Below are 21,384 nucleotides of genomic sequence, written 5' to 3' on the forward strand. Positions count from 1 at the left end.
GATTGTACTCCCAGATGGTCATATGTTGATGATTGATAGAGTGGTCCTTAGGCATCCATCCCTGGAGGTTCTGGGTGCATATAGCCCCCTCCAAATAAGAGTGTGAGGCACCCCTGTGTCTGGTACACACCATGAGGAATGCATTCTGGTTGTTTCCATTCAAACCCAAATTCGAATGTGTACTGTGTGGTCTGTGGCTACCATGTTGATTGTATACTCTCTGCTTGTAGCAGCAGCCTGTCTGGATTCTGCAGCATGTTTATTAGCACAGTCACTTTGCTCAAGGGTTGCTCCAGTTTCCGAGCATCTCTTTGTTATTGTCCGATCTTTGAGGGATTTGGAAGTCTGTCTGGTCACATCTCTGGATACTGTATTGAATTATGGAATTCAACAAATCAACTATTTTACTTGAAGGACCTAGCATTAGTGTAAGATTTAATCAATATCTGTTATATACATCCTCAATTAAATATTTATGCCTCTAAAGTCACAAAATGGGAGACCAGCTCTGCCCATGAACTTGATTCCGGAAAGATCCCAGAGGGTTGAAAACTGTCATCGTATTTAGAAAGGGAATGAGACAACAAAAAAGATGACTATAGGTCAGTTGGTTTAACATCTGTTGAGGAAAATGGTAAGGTCTCTTATAAATGATACAATAGTGGAGCATTTAGGAATACATAGTATGATGAAACATAGTCAGCATGGCTTCAGGAAGGGAAAATAATACCTAACCAAATTATTAGAATTCTTTAAGGTAACAAACAGGATAGATAAAGGAGAAGAAACTGTGTGTATAATATATTTAGAATTTCAGAAGGTGTTTGATAAGATATTACATATTGGATTATTCAATAATTTAAGATCCCAAGGTGTTGGATGTAGTATGTTAGCATGAATAGAGGATTGACTAACTAGTAGAAAACAGTTGAGTGAAGGAGTGCAACTAGTGTAACTAGTGGAGCGCAACAGGGATTTTCGTGGCCACAATATTTACAATTCTTTATTTACATCACTATCAGTGACTTGGATGAGGAAAGTGAATGCATTATAGCCACATTTGCAGTTAACATACGAATAGGTGGAAAGGCACGTGGTGAGGATGACTCAATCTGCAGAGTAATATAGACAGGCTAAGCAAATGGGCAAAGACTTGGGAGATAGAATATATTGTGGGAAATGCACGTAGGCAGGAAGAATAGAGGAGCTGAATACTATTTAAATGGAGAAAGCTACATCACAGAGGGATTTGGGAGTCTTTGTGATAAATTGCAAAATGCTAGCATACAAGTAATAATGAAAGCAAATGGGATTTTGGCCTTGATTTTAAAGGGACTGGAGTATAAAAATGGGGAGGGGGTTGCTTGCTAAACCTCTGTATTGGCACATGTCAGACCATAACTGTATATAGTATGAAGGGTTATAGGCCCCTTTTTCGAAGAAAAGATATATTGGCGTTGGAGGCAGTTCAGAGAAGGTTCATTAGACTAATACCAGGTACAGAGGGACTGTCTTATGAAGAGAGATGAGAAGATTGGGCCTGTACTCATTGGAATTTAGAGGAAGAGAGATGAACTCTTTGAAATATAGAAGATTCCTTGGGAGCTTGACCGAGTAGATGTGGAAAGATGTTTCCTCTTGTGGGGGAGTCTATAACCAGAGGGAATAACCTCAGTATAAGGGGGTCACCCATATAAGTTGTGGAGGAATTAATTTTGTTGATAGTGAATCTGTGGAATTCTTTCCTGCAAAGGGTTCTAGAAGCTGGATCATTCAGTATATTCAAGGCTAAGACAGATTTATAATTAGAAAAGTAATCAAAGGTCGTGGGGAAAGGCAGGAAACTGAAGTTGGGGATTATCCGAGTACCATGATCTCATTGAATGGTAGAGAAGATTCCATGGGCTGAATGACCTTCCTCTGTTCCAGCATCATATGGTTTTACTGTTAATTACCGCCTTTTAGGTCATTTATAGATTATCTTAACTCACGTAGTTTGTACCTTTTTTAAAAGTTAGTAAAGGATTGTTCTCCATAGATTAGTTGAAATACTCAATTTCTCTTAATGATTACTAGGACCAGTAAGTGAAACATTTCCTTGTGTTTTACTACAATGGACTTGTTCCAAAACTGAATATGTGCAGTAACTGATATTTCAATGCCTAAAAGAAACAGACAACTTCAGTTATGAAAAGGCCAGAATGTCAATTCAGGAGATTTTTTTAACTGTGTGTCCCTTGATTTCATAGCTTCTCGTGAAATATTTTTGGCTAAATCTCCATCAGTATTTTTTTCATCCTTTTCAGAATGTCCTTGCGACGTTGCTTCAAATTCTCACTCACCTTCTGAATAGTGTTTCACCAGTCTTAGTTGTAAGTTTCCTTTTTTAACACTGAAAATATAGGTAGTCATATTTTACCTGAAATAACATAAATGGAAATATTGGACAATACTTAAATATCTAATATGATTTTGGGCATAAATAACTAATGCGCATTAGATTCAGACAATGAGGGAATCAGCTTATCATTTGCCCCTTTTTAATAACAAATTGGAAATAAAAGAAGGTTCAGCTCACAACAGCTGCTCTTAGTGTAGTGAGTCTTAGCTTCTGAAAACCCTATTTTTCAGTCAAAATTCTCCACCACCCTTTTGAAAATTACTGGCAAAGATTTAGTTTTACTAGTGCTAGTCACTGTCAGAACCTAACCTAAATGATAAGATGTTTAAATCTGATTGTTGTGATCTCTGTGGAAACAATTCCCATTTCTCCTCACCTGTGTCCAAATTTCTACTTAGTAGATGGCAATTGTGTTGGCTTTAACCCTAACCTTGACTGACATTTTCCACTCTTGTCCCATCCCCACCAACTCATTAAAGTTGGGACCCTGATGTCATTGTAACATCAATGTTTTAACTTGACAGAGATCAGTTAATTCAGCACAAACTGGAATTTAATTGGATACTTTCATAGTTTTATGGCTGCTTAACTATAATATGTATTCTCCAAATTCATTGTCATTTTAATGCATGCAGGGGCAGCAATTACATGAGAATTTAGTGTTGGTATTTTCACACCATTTCGTTCCTGCTCATATCAAGAGGTTGGAATGGAATTATTTGTAATTTCCTGGTTCTTTTTGTTTTGCTTAATTGTGTGGTTTTTCAAGTACTGATTAGCAAGATAATGACCTTTTAACCAGAAGCTGCTTCAAATTAAACTAGTACAACTGCCTTCATTATAAAGCATAAAGATTCTCGTTTGGAAGCAGGTTCAGAAGTAAAGCCATTTTAGGATGACATTTCTGAGACAGTAAATTATATTTGACCACATCAATATTGCACATTGAGAATGGTAATTGAAAAAAATCTACTTGGGCAGGATAATTCAATTGCGAGACAAACTGTTTTTTTTTAAAAAAAATGAAACTGGACAGACAACCTGGCAACAACTTGGCACTGGAAGGGACAATGGCAAACAGTCATGTTAACCCTACACACTTCACCAGACTGATGCCAGGTGTAGACTGGCTGTCCTAATATGAGAATTGGAATAGATTGAACCTGTACTCTTTAGAATATAGTAGAATGAGCGGTGACCTTATTGAAACATAGATTCTTATGGGATTGACAGGGTCAGTGTGGATAGTTGTCTCCTTTTGTGGTTGAGATTTAGACCAGAGAGCTTAATCTCAGAATAAGCGGTCACCCATTTAAGATGGAGATGAAGAGAAATTTCTTCTCTAAATCTATGGAAATCTTTACCACCCAAAATGCATGATCTAAGAATAAAAGTGTTGCATGTTTGAGACAAAGTCAGAGATGCAATGAAACTTTCCTTCTAAATGTTGTGAATCTGTGGATTTTATTTTTTTACAGTGGAGAGGTGTTGAGGCTGGGTCATAAAGTATATTCAAGGCTGTGATAAACAATTTTTTATCAAGAGAGACTTGAGAGTTATGGAGAAAAGGTAGGAAAGTGGAATTGAGAATTATCAAATCCGCCACAAACTCATTGAATGGCTTAGCAGATATAGTGGGCTGATTGCCCAATTTCTGCTCTTGCGACTTACGGACTGGTGCCAAAAGTGGAAGAGCTGTCTCTCAGACTGGTCAAGCAACATAGATCATAGAGATTTATAACACAGAAAAAGGTCCTTTGACCCATTGCATCCTTGCAGGTCATAAGCCACCACTTAATTGTTCTAAACCTATTTTCCAATACTTTGTTCATAGCCTTGTGATGCCAATGCATATAAATGCACACCTGAATGCTGCTAAAATGCTGAGGGTTTCTGCCTCTACCACACTTGCAGACAGTGAGTTCAAACTACTCCACCCTGGGTGCTATGACATGGCTAATGAGGGAAATTGCAGCTAGTGTTACACTCAAAGAAAGGGCCAAAAAATTACAGCAGACTTTAGGATTAGGAACACTTTAGATTCCAGCAAAAGACAAATGGATTGGTTATGAGAGAGAAAATAGAGAGAGTGGGTTTGTGCAGCCATATGAATTTTATTATAGATATGTAGATATGTGAGGAAGAAAGATTAGTAAGTTCAAATATAAGTCACTTAGAATCAGAAACAGAGGAAGTTACAATGGGGAACAAAGGGATACCAGCTCAAATACATGCATACTGTGGTTCTGTCCTCACAAAGGAGGACACAAATAACATTCCAGAATGTTTGGGTAACCAGAATCTTGAGTGTGAGGAACTGAACGCAATCGGAGTAGGGAAATGGTTTTGAGAAGTTGAATGGACTAAAAGCTGATCTCTACATCCAGAGTACTTGACAAAGTTGTCTTAGAAATGCATTGATTGTCATCTTTCAAGATCCTATGGAATCAGAAACAGTTCCTTTGGATTGGAGGGTAGCTGATGTTCTCCCACTAGAGAGAAAACAGGTGACTACAGACCAGTTAGCCTGACATCAGTCGGAGGGAAAATGCAGGAGTCAATTATAAAAGGTTTAATAGCGGAGCACTTGGAAACAGTGACAAGATTGGACAGGTCAGCATGGATTTATGAAAGGGAAATCATGCTTGACAAATTACTGGAATTTGAGGATGAAACTAGTAGAGTTGATACAGAGACAGTGGATGCTACTCTGACTGTCAGAAGGCTTTTCAATAAGGTCGCACATAAGAGTATGTACAATTAAAGTGCATGAGATTAGGACTATATACTAATGTGGATAGAGAACTGTTGACAGACAGGAAGTAACAAGTGGAATGAATGGGCCATTTTCTGAGTGGCAGCTAGTGACCAGTGGGGCATCCCAGGGATTAATACTGGGACCCAGCTATTCATAATATATAAATGTTTTGGATGAAGAAATAAAATGTCGTGTCTTCAATACATGCAAAGTTGGGTGGGAGGGTGAATTTTGAGGAGACTGCAATGCTGCTTTAATATGATTTGAGCAACTTGATTGAGTGGGTAAATGCATGGCAGAGGACGTGTAAATGGGTAGACATTAGTAAACCTTGATAGCAGTTAGGCAGATTATTATCTGAATGACAATGGATAGAAGAAAAGGGAGGTGCAATGAGACTTTGATGTCCTGGTACACCAGTTGCTGAAAGTAAGTATTGAGATACGACGAACAGTGAAGACGGCAAATGGTATGTTGGCCTGCATAGTAAGAGGATTCGAGCAGGGTTCTCTTGCTGAGACCACACCTGAAGTATTGTGTGCAATTTTGGTTTTCTTATCTGAGAAGGCTGTTCTGGCTATGGAGGAAGTGCAACAAATGTTTACCAGTCAGATTCCTGGATTGTAGGACTAACAGATGAACAAAGAGTGGATCAATGAGGACTGTATTTGCTGGAGTTTAGAAGGATGAGAGAGAATCTTGGGAAACGTGAAATTCTAACTGTACTAGAAAGAGTAAATGCAGGAAGGAGGTTGCTGATGATCAGAAGTCCTGAACCAGGATTTAGGATAGGCAATTTAGGATTGAGGTGAGGAAAAATGTCTTCATGCAGTGGTGAGCTTGTGGAATCCTCTTCCACAGAAAGTGGTTGAAACCAAAATTTGGAATGTTTTCAAGAAAGGATTAGATATGGGGCGAAAGTGAGAATAGGGTACTGAGTTGGATGATCAGCCATGATGTTGAATGTCCTGCTCATGCTTCTATTTTCAATATTTCTAATATTGCTCAAACACGATCTGCAACCTGATGGCCTGACATATCCCCACTTTACCAGTATCATCAAGACAGGGGATCTGCCACCATACCCAGGTTGGGTGACCAATTTGCATGTCTGACTGCTACCAGTGAGGCAGGGCGGTGGGATTCTACTTTGGTTGGCCTCTGTCGACCTTCACCTTCATTGTGCTTTGTGGTTTTGTGAGGTGGATAGCACCAGCCATTGTGAGGGAAACTTTGGAAGGAACTAATTGTTAGATGATTCGATTAGTCTTTCGCCCCATACCAAGGTTAGACGACTGATTTGCACACCCACTGGTGGCCCGTTGGCTCAGTGGTTAGCACTGCTCCCTCATAGTGCCAGAGACCTGGGTTTGATTCCACCCACAGGTGAATGTGTGGAGTTTGCACATTCTCTGTGTCTGTGTGGGTTTCCTCTAAGTGCTCGGGTTTCCCCTCTCTGTGTCCAGAGATGTACAAGTTAGGTGCACTGGCAATGCTAAATTGACCATAGTGTCTAGGGATGTGCAGACTTAGGTGGATTAGCTATGGAAAATGCAGGGTTACTGGATTGGATGGGTCTGGGTGGGATGCTCTTTGAAAGGTGGGTGAGGCAGCAATGGGCCAAATGGTCTATTTCCACATTGAACTAAGATTCATAGAATCTCTACAATGAAGAGTTCATTGAACTTAGTTCACTCCTAAAGAAGGGCTCATGCCCCGAAATGTTGATTCTCCTGCTCTTTGGATGCTGCCTAACCTCCTGCGCTTTTCCAGCATCACATTTTCAGCTCTGATCTCCAGCATCTGCAGTCCTCACTTTCTCCTCAATGAAGAGTGCGGAAGGGTATGCCATGAACAGCACCAGGCATCTCTAAAAGTGAGAATTCAACCTGGTGAAGCTACAAAATAGGACTATTTGTGTGTGAAGCAGCATAAGAGCTAAGTGATAGACAGAGCCATGTGATTCCGCAACCAATGGATCAGATCTAAGCCCAGCAGTCCTGCCACATTATTTTGTTCAATAACCCCTGGGGGAGGGGTCTTGACAGACATCCTCATCCTCAATGATAGGGGAGCCAGCACACAAGTGCAAAAAATAAGGCTGAAGCATTCGTAGTACTTTTCAGAGGAAATGCTGAGTAGAAGATCCACCTTCGCCATTTCCTGAGATCTCCAACATCACTGATGGCAATCTTCAGCCAATATGATTCTCGTCATGTGGTATGAAGATATGGTTGGAGGCATTGGATGCTGCAAAGGCTATGGGCTCTGACAGCATTCTAGCAATACTACTGAAGACATACGCTCCAGAACTTATTGCATCCCTTGCCAAACTGTTGCAGTATAGCTACGACATTGGCATCCACCCGTCAATATTAAAAATTTGCCCATGTATAACATGCAAGCCAAATCTAACCTATCCAATTACAACCTCAACAGTTTCTTCTTGATCATTTGTAAACTGATGGAAGGTAGCATCAACAATGCTGTCAAATAGCATCTGCTCAGCAATAACCTGTTCACTGACACCCAGTTTGGGTTCCTTCAGGGTCACTGTCTCCTGACCTTATTATAGCCTTAATTTGAACACTGACAAAAGAACTGTATTCCAAAGATGAGAGTGACTACCCTTGACATCAAGGCTGCGTGTGAGAGTATGGCATCAAGGAACCTTTGTAAAACTGGACATCAGTAGGAATTTGGAATACTGTCTGGTTGAAGTCCTAGCTGGTACAAAAGGAAGATGTTTGTATTTGTTGGCTAAAGGCATGTAATCTCCAAGGATATGTGGAAACACCACTACCTGCAATTTGCCTCCAAGTCACTCAAAATTTTGATTTAGAAATGTATCGCTGTTTCTTCAGTGTTGCAATGTTAAAATTTTTGGGGCATTGTGGGTCTATCTACAGCTTTTGGACATCGTGATTCAAGAAGGCAGCTTGTCACCACCTTTTAAAGGATGATTGGAGATGAGCAATAAATGCTGACCCAGTCAGCAACACTGGCCATTCCATGGGCAAATTTAAAAAGTTAAATTATATGACAATTACATAATGTTCTGCACAGAAACTGACAACTTGTATTCCATTCTCCCAAATGGAGATTTTCAGAATAAAATGACCATGTTATGCTCTAAATATGTTTTAAATAAAACATAATTTATGACTTTTTCTCTTGCAATATAGGTTGGAGAAATTGGAGAGTATTTTAAATGTCAGCTTCTACAATCCAGACATAGAGGTGCATTTGAATTAGCATACGTTGGATTTGTAAAACTCACTGAAAGACTTACCAGGTAAAGTGCAGTTAGACCAAGTGTTTTTCTTCTGATTCAATACTTCCCTTTCTATGTAAATGAACAGATTACACTTTGTAAATGATGAAATTCTTTACAAACTTTTTACAGATGTGTGTTGGGAGAACGTGTTAATTGCTCCTCTCTTCTGAATTAACTTTGATAAAGAAGTGCATATAAATGGAGACATTTTCGCTGGATAACACATGCAAATTCTTTCATTTTAATGATTTTAATCTTGCTTGATGGGACAAGTAGAATGGGGTGGGGGGTTTAAAATTGCAGTTGGACACTTTGCTTAACATGGTTGAACCATTCCTCTTCAACCCACTTTGCTGCTATTTCACCTCCTGAATGTTGTGGAACATTGTGGTTGACTATCTTAGGCAAACTGAGACCAATTATTAGTATGCAAATGTATGAGCACCAACCATTTCATTCTGGCTTCTGTAATTATTGAGCCATAGAGCAGTGATTCATATTGGTGAAGTTGCCACCAAGTTGCTGCAAACACAATACACTGCCTGCCCAAATCCAGTAAAAGATTCCTTCCACACTTTAAGGATTTTCGTGTGGTCAGGGAAGAACAGAAGTTCTTCTGCAGATCCATGAAGGAAATTTTGGATCTCTCTTGAGCAAAGGGAGTTAAAATTGCTTGAATCTTCCTTAGGTACTCTGGTAAGAATTTTATTTTTGCTATCTACAGATGGTAGATCTACACCAGGTTAAAATGGAGCTGCAGCAGAGAAACATGCTGTGTCATGTTTTTCCTATAACCCTTGATTCCATGACTGATTCAAAAGGCTACCTTAGCCTTGAATATACTTAATGACCCAGCCTCAACAGACCTCTGTAGCAAAGAATTCCACAGATTTACAACGCTCTGAAAGAAGAAATTCCTCCTCATCTCTCTTAAATGTGCAACCCCTTATTCTGAGATTATGCCCTCTGGTTCTAGATTCTCCCAGAAAAGAAACCTTTCCACATCTACATGTGAAGTCTTCTAAGAACTTATATGTTTTGATAAAATTGCCTCTCACTCTTAGGTCATAGAGTCATAGAGATGTACAGCATGGAAACAGACCCTTTGATCCAACCCATCCATGCCGACCAGATATCCCAACCCAATCTAGATCACCTGCCAGCACCTGGCCCATATCCCTCCAAACCCTTCCTATTCATATGCCCAAAACAGCCCCAGACTGTTCAGCCTCTCCCTGTAGCTCCACATTACTATGAATATAGGCCCAATCTATTGAACTACCCAGTTACTCAAGACAGTTCTTCCATATCCGGTATCAGCTGGATGAATCTTCTCTGGACTGCTTCCAATACCAGTACATCTTTCCTTTGATAATTGGCCCAGAACTGTTTACAGCATTACTCCTGTGGTTTGACAAGTTTTCAGCAAGGCCTTTCACAAGGTTCCATGTGGGAAGCTGAAAAAGAAGATAAAGGCTCTTGGGGTCCAGCGTAACTTGGCAAGTTGGATCTGAAACAGTGTGGTGGAAGGTTGCTTGTGTGACTGGAGTCTGGTCTGCAATGGTATATCATTGAGATTAGTAATGGCTTTGTGCGGCTTTCGTGCAATCCATGTGCTTGCTCGGTACTATCGCACCTAGCCAAACTTTATTAATCACTGGACCTGACCTCTTACCTGTGCAGGGTTGATCCTATGATTCCCACACCAAACTTCATCCCTGAAGTAAACTGTCTCTCCTGCTTAGTCTCGTGTCTGGCTTGTGCATTCCTGATGCTGTTTCACCATACGTGCACACGGTTAATCCTAAGTGCACATCTGTTGGTGCAACCCTAGAGGCTAATGAGGGATAGTCCTATATTCAAATAGAATCCGGGACAGTTTGGTATCTAGTGGAGCTGTAAGATATTTCTTTAAACCTGCCTTCAAAGTTTGGACTGCTCTTTTTGCTACACATTGGATGCTGGATGATATGGAACTGTCCTTGTATGTCAAATACCATTCAACTTTAGGAAATACTCACATTCCCTGCTGGTAATTGATGACACGTTATCTGTAACCAACACAATGCATGGTTCTCCTTTCTTTCAGGATGGTATAATGGTTTAGTGGTTAGCACTGCTGCCTCACAGCACTTCAATTCTAGCCTTGGGTGACTGTCTGTGTGGAGTTTGCACACTTTCCCTCAGTCTCCTGATTCCTCCCACAGTCCAAAGATGTGCAGGCCTGGTAGATTGGTCATGCTAAATTGTCCATAGTATCCAAGGATGTACAGGCTAGGTGGGTTAGCCATGGAAAATATGGGGTTACAGCGATAGTTTAGGGGGTGAGTCTGGGCGGTGTGCTGTTTGGAGGGTCTTTGTGGATTAGATGGGCTAAATGGTCAACTTTCTCACCTTTCAGAATTGATAATTCTGTGACTGTTTCCATGAGGCTTTCTATTGCAAATGATGCGCACGATTCTTCTATCGTCACCCCTTATGTTTGACAAATGAACTTTATGCACGTCCAGCCACTTTGAGTTGGCATTCACAATGTTAAAGGACATTGAGCCCACGAAAGAACCTGTGTAGTTGATGTGTAACCAAGTCCAGAGTTTATCCAGCCATTTACACGGATGTGAGTGAACTGCTGGTGGTGGTGTTTGTTCTTGATGGCATTCTGGGCACTGTCCGATCCATGTGGTTATGTCTACATCCAATCCCAGCCACCAGACATAGCTTCTTGCCAGCATCTTCATTTTGGAAACCCCTGGATGACCCTGGTGGAGTTCAGAATATCTGAAGGCGGCCTTTGCTCGGGACAATCACTGTTGCTTCCCATATTAATGTGCCATCCTTTACTGTGATCTGGTCTCTCCGTGTCCAAAGAGGTTTCCATTCTGGTTGTGAAATTGCTTTGGTTTCCCCCATCATTACCAGCTGTTTCAGTTTGGGCAGAACTGTCTCTTTTTGATATTGTTTGATATTGTTAGCTGTGACTGGAAGTATGTCCAGAAAATTGCAATTCTGTACTCTTCCAGTGGTGGTACCACCAATGGTGTATCTGCCAGTGGGAGGTGGCTCAATGTGTCCACATTTGCTACTTTGCCTGCCTGATGATGTTCCAACTTGTAATTATATGTACTTAGTATTAGAACCTACTGCTGAACTTGGTCTGAAGCTATGGGTGGCACTGCCTTGTCATCTTGAAGTAGACCTAGTAGGGCTATGTGGTCTGTTATCATTACAAATGTACATCTGTTAAAGGTAATGGTGGAACTTCTGGACTCCCAATATGACCATCTTTCTATATCTGGGCATATTTTTGCCCTTCATTAACCAAATTCCTGGATGCAAATGCTATTGGGCATTCCTCTCCATGGTCCACTTATGAACTAATATGACTCTGATGCAGCACGAGATGCACTACCCAATCTTGCTTGGGAACTTGGTGTGCTAGCACCTTAGAGAATGATAGCTGTTTTTCACTTCCCTGAGAGCTACGACTTGGCTTCATAATCATTTCCAAGGCTGATCCTTTTCTAAGACTGATGCAATGGTGCAAGGATGGAGACCAGTTTAAATATGAACTTTCGGTAATAATTCAGCAGTCCACGGAAAGACCTAAGTTCTGCTACAGTTGTGGGAGCCAGGACACCTTTGACGCCACCTTCCCCCCCCCACCCCTCCCAATTTTATCTTCCAACAGGTGTAACCTGGTCTGTAGCCCAAGTAGGTCACATTTGGCCTTGAAGGCATATGCTGCCTGGGAAAAATGTCTAAGGACTATGTCCAAATTCTCTAAATGCTCCTTATTCGTCTTCCCTGTTATTAGCACGCCATCTACATAAATAGCAATTGAGGGTAGATCTTGTAAAGTGTTCTCAATTGTCAAATGAAAAATTGCACAGGCTGACAATACTCTAAATGGCAGTCTCGTATATTAGTACAAACGCTCATAGATATTAATTCTAACCATAAATCTGGGAATCCTTGTCTAACTGCAGTTGAGAGTACGCATGGCTCAAGTTCAGCTTCTTGAAGGACAGCTCCTCTTCTCTCTCTTCCCCCCTCCCTGCCCCAAACCCGGCTTTGCATATTTGTCCAGCTTCGAAAAGCAGTTTACATTCGCATGACTAATGCTGCCATTGTGCAAACTAAAGAAGGGTTACAATGTTGACTTCTCCACCTCCTGATGCTGCCCGGCTTGCTGTTTTCTTCCAGCCTCCTGCTCATCTGTCTTGGAATCCAGCATCTTCAGTTTTTTGTCTCATACCGCAAATTGGACAGGTTTGCTGATTCTTATGCTTTCCAGCCTTCTGATGTCTGCCTCTACTTTTTTCTGTAAGGCAAATGACACTGGGTGGGCCTAGCAGAATCGTGGAATTGATTTCTATTCAACATGCAAGGTGGCTTTGGATTCTTTGATAATCCTTTAACCTTTCTGAAAAACTTCTGGGTATTCAATTAGGATTTCATTCAGGCAGCGCTTTTCTAACCGAAAAATGTTGAGCCAATCTAGGTGAATCATTCTCAACCAATTTCACCCCATCAAGCTTGGGCCACCTCTCTGTGGTAACTGAACCAGCTGCTTCTCATAAGAGATCGGAACCAAAGTTGTACTCTTAATCTGTAAGTGTTCCCCAATATAGATTCTCAGTCTAACCAAGGTCTTGCACAAATTTGAGGGTTGGAGCCCAGAGCGAATTGTCTTTAAAGACTGATTCTGTGGTCACGGAAGTGGTCATGTTGTATCGACCTCCATTAGATCCGGGTGACCATTTAACTATACGTTTATTTTGTTTGGTTCTGATTTGGATATTGCTAAGCAATTTAACTGGTCCAGACCAGATGTTGACTAACTTTCCAGGGTGTGCGCCCTCTTGAATACCAGCCTGTGAGTTTGCCTACTTGATTTAAGTCAAGTGGGGCTCTTGTGTGGTTTTGAGTCTGCCTACAAGCAGCAACTACAATGGTTTGTTCGCCAGGATCCTGAAGAAAATTTTAAATGTCTGGCTGAGGCTTGGCTTTGTTTTGGGGTTTTGCTGTGGGCTAACCTTGAAGTCCCTCTGTTCAGAATATGTCTTGAGTGAGGCTATACGATTGCCTTTACTCAAGTGGTGTTCTCTGAGTTCAATCAGACTGATGAGGGCGTCCACTTACATTAGAATACCCTGCACTCATTTGTTTGACTTGCTGCATTTTCTAATGACAAAGTAAATTCTTAAGGTCCAGTTGGACATCCACGAGTAGGTGCTTTTGCTTTATTACATGATCCCACATGCCAAGTGGTTTGTAAGCATCCCATTAAGGATTAAATCAAAGTCATATGACTCAGCCAGTTGTCTTAACCTAGTCAAAAATCCTTGTACGAATTTGCCTGTTTCTCAAATTGCCGATTGCAACTGGTAGAATTTGACAATTAGAGAAGGCATGGGGCCATAATATTTGTTAACTAAATCCATCAATGGTTTGAAAGCTTACAGGGAAAATTAGGCTCCTAATAACCAAAAACGTTGCAGGCCCCAAACTGTTCAGCGAATTGCTCATTATTTCCATCTGTCCTAGTGTCATTTGCCTGGAAAAAATAATGCATTCTTTCCACATGCTGGGCCCAGTCTTTGGCAGGATCAAATCAAGCTTGCTAAATAATGGCAGGATGCCAGAAATGTTTACCCCAACTCAATGACAACTGTCTTACACAAATTTCTTCAGGAATGTGTTTTTCTCTCATCACCACTGAGGCTGGTATCGTGTCACTAACTCAGTTTATTTACACATGGAGAGTCCTTGACATTGGTCCAGCTCCCCAGAGCCAACTCTCAAGTTGACAGAACCTTTGACACTCCTATCCTTATCTGTCAGCCAAAACTCCCTGATTGGACCAGATTAACAGCCCCAGGCAAGAAACTCATTCCATAAGATCCACTGTCTGATCTCATTACAGTCACTACAGCTTCCATTGTTTGACTAAGCAACTGTGCAAACCAGTACTTCCAATAGGTGTCACATTACTTGTTTTCAAAAAGTATAGAAATCCTTCAATAATTCTTGGTCTTTAAACCAATGTTTTTCCAGTTCTGTCCAGAATTAAAAACAGAAAATTGATGAATGAACATTGCATAGTGGTCGCTACTCACTTTGAAAATGGAAGCTAGAAAATGTGGAATTGTTATCAACTTTCCTCTGTCCTCCTAAAATTGCATTTCAGAAAGACTGCCTCTTTTCAGAGGGAGGTCACATCTTACTTGTCCTAATGGTAAAGAATAAGTTGGGAAATATGGAATTTTTTGTTTGGGAATTAGAATGCAATTGCTTGAGAAGAACAGCCTGCAGACCTTGAATAACCTGTGTATGAAGGCATGTAACATGCCTTCAAGCTGGTGTGCAGCCTTGTTCAGGTATAATTGAGACTAACTGTGAAACGTTGTTTCGTTAAAACAAGCTCATGATATGTATTCCTAAATAAAGTTGGCAGTATCAGAAATACCCCCCCACCAACCCAACCTCCACTCCTGGCACCTTCCCCTGCAACTACAAGAAATGCAAAACTTGCATCCACGCCCCCCCACCCCCACCTTACTTCCCTCCAAGGCCCCAAGGGATCCTTCCATATCTGCCACAAATTCACCTGCACCTCCACACACATCGGGTACAGCAGATGTAGTAAATGATGTGGCCTCCTCTATATTGGGGAGACAGGCCGCCTACTTGCGGAACGTTTCAGAGAGCACCTCTGGGCCACCCGGACCAACCAACCCAACCACCCTGTGGCTCAACGCTTCAACTCCCCCTCCCACTCCACCAAGGACATGCAAGTCCTTGGACTCCTTCATCGCCAGACCATAGCAACTTGATGGCTGGAGGAAGAGTGCCTCATCTTCCGCCTAGGAACCCTCCACCCACAAGGGATGAACTCAGATTTCTCCAGTTTCCTAATTTCCCCTCCACCCACCTTGTCTCAGTCAAATCCCTCGAATTTAGCACCGCCTTCCTAACCTACAATCTTCTTCCTGACCTCTCTGCCCCCACCCCCACTCCGGCCTATCACCCTCACCTTGACCTCCTTCCACCTATCGCATTTCCAACGCCCCTCCCCCAAGTCCCTCCTCCCTACCTTTTATCTTAGCCTGCTCGACACACTTTCCTCATTCCTGAAGAAGGGTTCATGCCCGAAACGTCGATTCTTCTGCTCTTTGGATGCTGCCTGACCTGCTGTGCTTTTCCAGCAACACATTTTCAGCAGTATCAGAAATGAGCAACTTTGATCAGTCAATCACCCAGTATGAATCATCGAATTGTTAGGCTGCAGAAGGAGGCCATTTTGTCCAATATGCTTGCACTGGTTCTGTTACCTCATACAAATCTTCTAACTTTTCCCTTATATCTCTGTACACCGTTTATATCTAAATAGCCAATGCCCCCTTGAATGCTTTAATTGAACATGTCCAACTGCATTTCAGTAGGATTTGTTTTGGGTTTAGCTATCATGAACATTACTTAAAGCTCTTGCAATAATCTGTGCCATAGAAAATCTGAAACGTAGTGGAAGATTGACAATAGTGAGGGTGTGGTTAGTCGAGGTCTTCTGGTCCATTAATGGGATGTTACCAGATCACGTTTGCAGTATCCATTGTCTTTCAGTTGTTACGTGGACTGAATGGAATTGAGTGGACAATTGCAGTGCTGGGGAACATTATCCGGAGGCAAGATGGATCATCCATTTGGCACGTGATAAACATGATATAGCTTGCATTTCCAAATGAAACAGACATCCTATTGTTCTTTGTTCTTGCCTTCCTTATTTGTGGAGGTCCCACGAACGGAAGGGGATTACTTTCAACGTTTTGGTAATTTGCTGTAATGCATCCTGAAGGTAATGCAGGAGAGCGTTGTAGATGTCAAAGTCCATGGCAAAGTAGATTAATTTCTAGTTGACGTAGTTATGTTTAAACCTTATATATTGCCATGAAGATATGTTATATACAATATTAATTCTATATTGCTTTGGCTGGATTCGAATTTTGCAGTTTTTTTTGTTGGAAAAGCAACATTTTACTGAAACAATGGAACTCTAACTCCCTTTAAATTGGCTGCCGATTTACATCACCATGTAAACTCAAAGACTACCAAAGACGCTGAAGAGGTAAAAACAGCTTCTTTTCAGTCTTGTGACAAATGAAGATTGGAAATATGGCATCAAAAGCTAATTGTCTAAGGCCACAAAACTTAATAAAATGACTGTCTATATGAACTAACGCAAAGACACCTTTTGGAATATGCAGTGGTATTTTGAACTTGTACTGATGTCTTGAAGAAATTGTTACCAGATAAGCTTTGTGCGTACCAGCAGGAATGAGAAGCAAACTTCTCTCCTCTTTTGAGTTTGTTGAGTCTCTATCTGTACCTCAGAACTTTGAGAGCAATGTCTTCAGAAGGAAAGGAAAATTCCAGCTTCATATTGAAAATAATTGAAAGCAAATAACAGTCTATGACTCAAAGCTAGACTAGATATGAGCTGTAAATATGAATTGTCTCATATTTTTCATGATTTACTTACCTTTTTATTTTTCTAATCCTGCAATAGTATGGATTTCATGTGCATTCATTGCATTTCGGTACTGATAATAACTGTTTAACGTTCTTACTTGACATAAACTTGACTTCTTACTATGTTAAAACTTAAATCCTGTCTGGCTAATTCTTTACAACATCCATGGAAACACTAAAATGAATACATTTGATTGGCAATGCCATCCTTTAAAATTATAAGTATACCTGTTCATTCAAAAAGTAAAGGAAAACATGGAAAACCATTCCATCTTTACACCTGGTCATAATCAATCAAAGAATTCCCTTGACATCTGATGCACTGATCATTTCTACCTTTTGGCAGGTCAAAGTTGATAGAATTGAAAACAAATTACTGGAAATGTACAAGTCGGTGAGAAGATGAGTTTAATGTGTTGAATGTTAATAATAGACTTTTTTTGGTGTCTAAATATTATGTTCATAATTTGGCTTAGAAATTTGATTCCTCCATACATATGTTTTGAGGTATCTAATCCTGTAAATAGGTGGGCAGAAATTGATCCTTATTCTAAGCGGGACTTGCATTCTTGTGTTGTTTGCTGATGATAATACTGGACAAGTCAGATCAGAGTGAAACTTGGCTTTACAGTTCATAACTGAAAATGTGTTGCTGGTTAAAGCGCAGCAAGTCAGGCAGCATCCAAGGAACAGGAAATTCGACGTTTCGGGCACAAGCCCTTCATCAGGAAGTTTAATGTTTGCAATTAATTGCTATGGCAGTCAGTCACTGAATGGTAACCTCTCATCAACACAATGTTAACAGAAGAACACAAGCTTATTACACGAGGAAAAAAGTTTAATGACTGTGTTAACATCTTTTTAAACTAACATCAAAACAAAGATTCATTCTGTTTCCCTTTAATATGCTTTTACAGGCATTCAATTCCAGAGAGCTACCACTGCTCTCAATTCTTTAATTTCTTTCTAGTTCTCTTCCATGGACTGGTGAGATATGTTTACAAATTACTTCCAGTTCTGCTGGCCTAAATCCCTTCTCAGTTCTCAACAATTGAAAACTTCTATGCAACCTCTCACTGTTTAGAGACTACAAACTAAAACGTTTGCACTTGGGAGACTTCTCTACTGTAGTGAAAACTCAATTCTTATACTCCAAGGAAATGGTACTCCTAAATTGAAGTCAAAACTAGGCTAGAGGTCCCTGATTTGTTTACTTTATCATAAATTCAACAAAATAAAGATTTCATTCATTAACAGCACAGGTGTTCTGCCACACAATTAAGAGTTTCAAAATGCTTTGGAAATTATGTATTTAGGTCACTGTTCCAAATGACTTTCTGATCTCTTTCAAAAAGAAGTTTAATGTATTGTACACCTTTATCACAGTAAAATATTTTATACTGAATCAGGTTTTTCTAGAGATGTCCACAGTGCACACCTGACCTGTTGAAAATGATGAACAACCTAATCCTATAAAAGCCCTCAAAGTAAGCGGTGCCAATTTGGTTCGCAGATTAAAGCTGCGAGCATGTATGTAAGGCTGATTTTTAAAGTTTGGAAGAACAATAGCAACTACAGCTATCAATTAAAGATATTGCCTTTCTTCTTATTTTTAGTTGTAAAAATAGCGATCTGCAGAAATTACCTCGGCGGTGGTTAGAAGAAGTTCTACATGAGGTTAAGTCCAGTATCCCTACATCCAAACTATGTGCCACCCGACGTAGTGCTGGCATTCCATTTTATATTCAGGTATGGGAAGGTTTGGATTTGTTGCTTAACATAAATACCCTGCTGATTTCTATGAAACTGTAAGATGCCACAACCTTATCATTGGAAATGAGTAGATCTGAATTTTTTAAAATTATGAAACAATACTTTAGCTTAATTTTGTTAAATTCACTTGGACAGTGTAACTTTATATTTCATGTTAAGAAAATGTGATCAGCAATAGACCGTATCCCTAATAGTTATATTTTCTTCATATTTTTTGCTTTGTCTCAGTTGACTGCAAAGCAAGGTGGGAAGCAGCTTCTCTCAGGATGCCCATTATTAATCTTATGTAGTGTTAAGACATGAATTATGTGCCGATCTGTAAAATATCTTTTATTTTATCAAGTGTGGAAAGATATTCGAGAAAGACCGATACATTTGTGTGCAGAATGAAAAAAAAAGTAATCAGAAACCAAATCTAGTTAATTCTGATGTAATTTAAAGATAAGGCATCCTATTCATGTGTGAAAGGAGAGAAGATGTCTTTAAAAATCATATATTTTATTTTTCTCCCTCTACAGGCCTTAGTGTCTTCAGAACCTAAAGCCTCCAATATGAGTCTTCTGAAACTGACAATGAAGGAACTGATTTCACTTGCCATACCATCATCAAAATGCCAAGATGAGACTGCCTCTGTTCCACAGGTAACAAAGAGACATAAATTTATAGTTTCTACATGTTAGATTATATTTTAATGGTGGAGCCTGTTAAGAATGTTCTTTAAAATATCCTTCTTAATTAGTTATTAATGCAAGTCTACTTCTGAATGTAACAGAAGCTGAAATACAATTTAACTTTTTTCTTATCTCTGTGCAGTTATTGTCATTCCGTGGCAGTGATCGAACTGAAATAATTGCTTTTCCTTGTAGTGTGGAGATGATTTTGATATTTCAGGTTGTATTTCATGTATCCCTTGCTGATGTGTCTTGTCAAAACTACACCCCAGCTTCCTTTTGAAATTTGCCAGTGTTAATTACTTCCACTATGTTATGATGAGAGTTGCAAGGATGTTCTGTTTCTTCCCAGTCCTACTCCTCCACTGGTTACAAAAAAAATGTTATATGTATATTAAGTTGGTAATATGACCATTTTATAGACAGAAAAAGTTTAAACTGTACAAACTTTGTGATGAATTATGGTCAAACATTCTAAGATTAACATGAGGCAAATATGGATAACAGTTCAATACTCAAACACCCCCATTGAACACAGCAAACAGCAGTTGCAATTGAGAGAGATCGCAAGGGGCTCTAGTGAATCATCACCATCAACAGACTGAGTCACAAACATTTAATAAAACTTCATGAGTTTATGATACTTCATTTTTCATGATCTGACCTGGAAACGTCTTCAAGTTTAGCTCCATCACAGACTGCCTAACATTTGCTCCCATTTTGGTGGTTCAGTTTCATTTTCTGGATGCATACTGTCTTAGATTCTTGGAAACTGCTATCCAACACTTATTCACAAGCAACCGCCAACTTCTCTCAAACTGTAAGCTTCACAAGCCCATGCTATCCTGAGTTGGTTTCCTGAATTCTAATCAGATTTGGGTTTCCTTTACTCTTTTTCTCAGCTAATCTGCATCACTAGTGGCATATAGCTTCTTCTGAGCCTTCGCTGCTCCCACCACTTGTCTAGATCTCTGGCTGAAAATTCTTACCTCCGACAACTTTCTTGAGTTATAAGAATACAGCCATCCAATGCTCTTAATTGTCACTGAGTGTCCAACTGCACACTCCATGTGGCTCTGTTACATTTTCAGCAATGCAGCTAAACAGTTCTTTTCTTCATGAAACTTCAATTTCTGTCTATTGTCTTCTCAAACTGTACTTTAATAACCACACACTGTTTTAGTGACCTGTTGAAAACTTCGCAACAAGCCCCATCTTTGTTTCTAGATAGTATTGAATATATACAATATTTTGGAACAGTCAACTGTAGCAAGCCATTGGAACTGCCTGTACCCTAGACGTCACTATTTTCAGAGTGCTGGCATCTCCATAAATTCATACCACAAAATAAGTATTTCATCAGTACTTTATTCCCAGACAGTGTGTTCCGTAGTCAGTGAATTTAGTTTTTGTGTTGGGAGTCTCCCACTCCCAACCCACTGAATGCAAAACTGGCAGGAACCTTGCATTGCTTCTGTCTAGGAGGCCCAATACTATTTGACTGCATTCAGACTCTAAATGGACAGCACTGGGTTTCCCATTATATTAACGCCCAAGTTCGGTTCAAAATCCCTCTTCGGGGAGCTGCCAATCAGACAAGCCATGCTCCTGGGGGCAGTGTCAATTGCTAATCATTTACTGAAGTTTTCACCATGAATTGTCACTGGAGTAGGCTAGGTACCTTTTGAGGGGCGAGGTGGTTCACTGGCGACGGTGTAGAGGGATTAGATACAAGGAAATGGTGTAGTTTTCAGTCCTGCTTCCCAATACTGGGTCCTTTGATTAGAAACTAAATGCTTGTGAATGATGGCCTCCCTTACAAGGCCAGAAGAAAACCTGATGGGTACTGGGCTGCTTTCAGGAGTTCAGAGACCCTTGCAAGTCCCATTAAATTCTTGAGTCTCCATTAATTCCCAAGTGCCAAATGCTGGCAAAAGGGACTAGATTAATTTAAGATACCTGGTCGGCAGGGAAG

General features: G+C 40.2%; 1 protein-coding gene across 4 annotated transcripts in view; it reads left to right on the plus strand.

Annotated features, from left to right (window-relative positions):
- Nucleotides 1-21,384, plus strand: part of thada (THADA armadillo repeat containing) — a 367,664-nt gene that overhangs the window by 75,420 nt on the left and 270,860 nt on the right. For all 4 annotated transcript variants that reach the window (XM_060831397.1, XM_060831398.1, XM_060831401.1 and 1 more), the window contains exons 21-23: nucleotides 8,345-8,454; nucleotides 18,582-18,714; nucleotides 19,257-19,379. In XM_060831397.1, coding sequence (XP_060687380.1) covers nucleotides 8,345-8,454; nucleotides 18,582-18,714; nucleotides 19,257-19,379 — 366 coding nt within the window. The remainder of the gene's footprint in view (nucleotides 1-8,344; nucleotides 8,455-18,581; nucleotides 18,715-19,256; nucleotides 19,380-21,384) is intronic.

The sequence above is a fragment of the Hemiscyllium ocellatum genome, chromosome 10 (assembly GCF_020745735.1).
Source record: "Hemiscyllium ocellatum isolate sHemOce1 chromosome 10, sHemOce1.pat.X.cur, whole genome shotgun sequence".
Taxonomy (NCBI): domain Eukaryota; kingdom Metazoa; phylum Chordata; class Chondrichthyes; order Orectolobiformes; family Hemiscylliidae; genus Hemiscyllium; species Hemiscyllium ocellatum.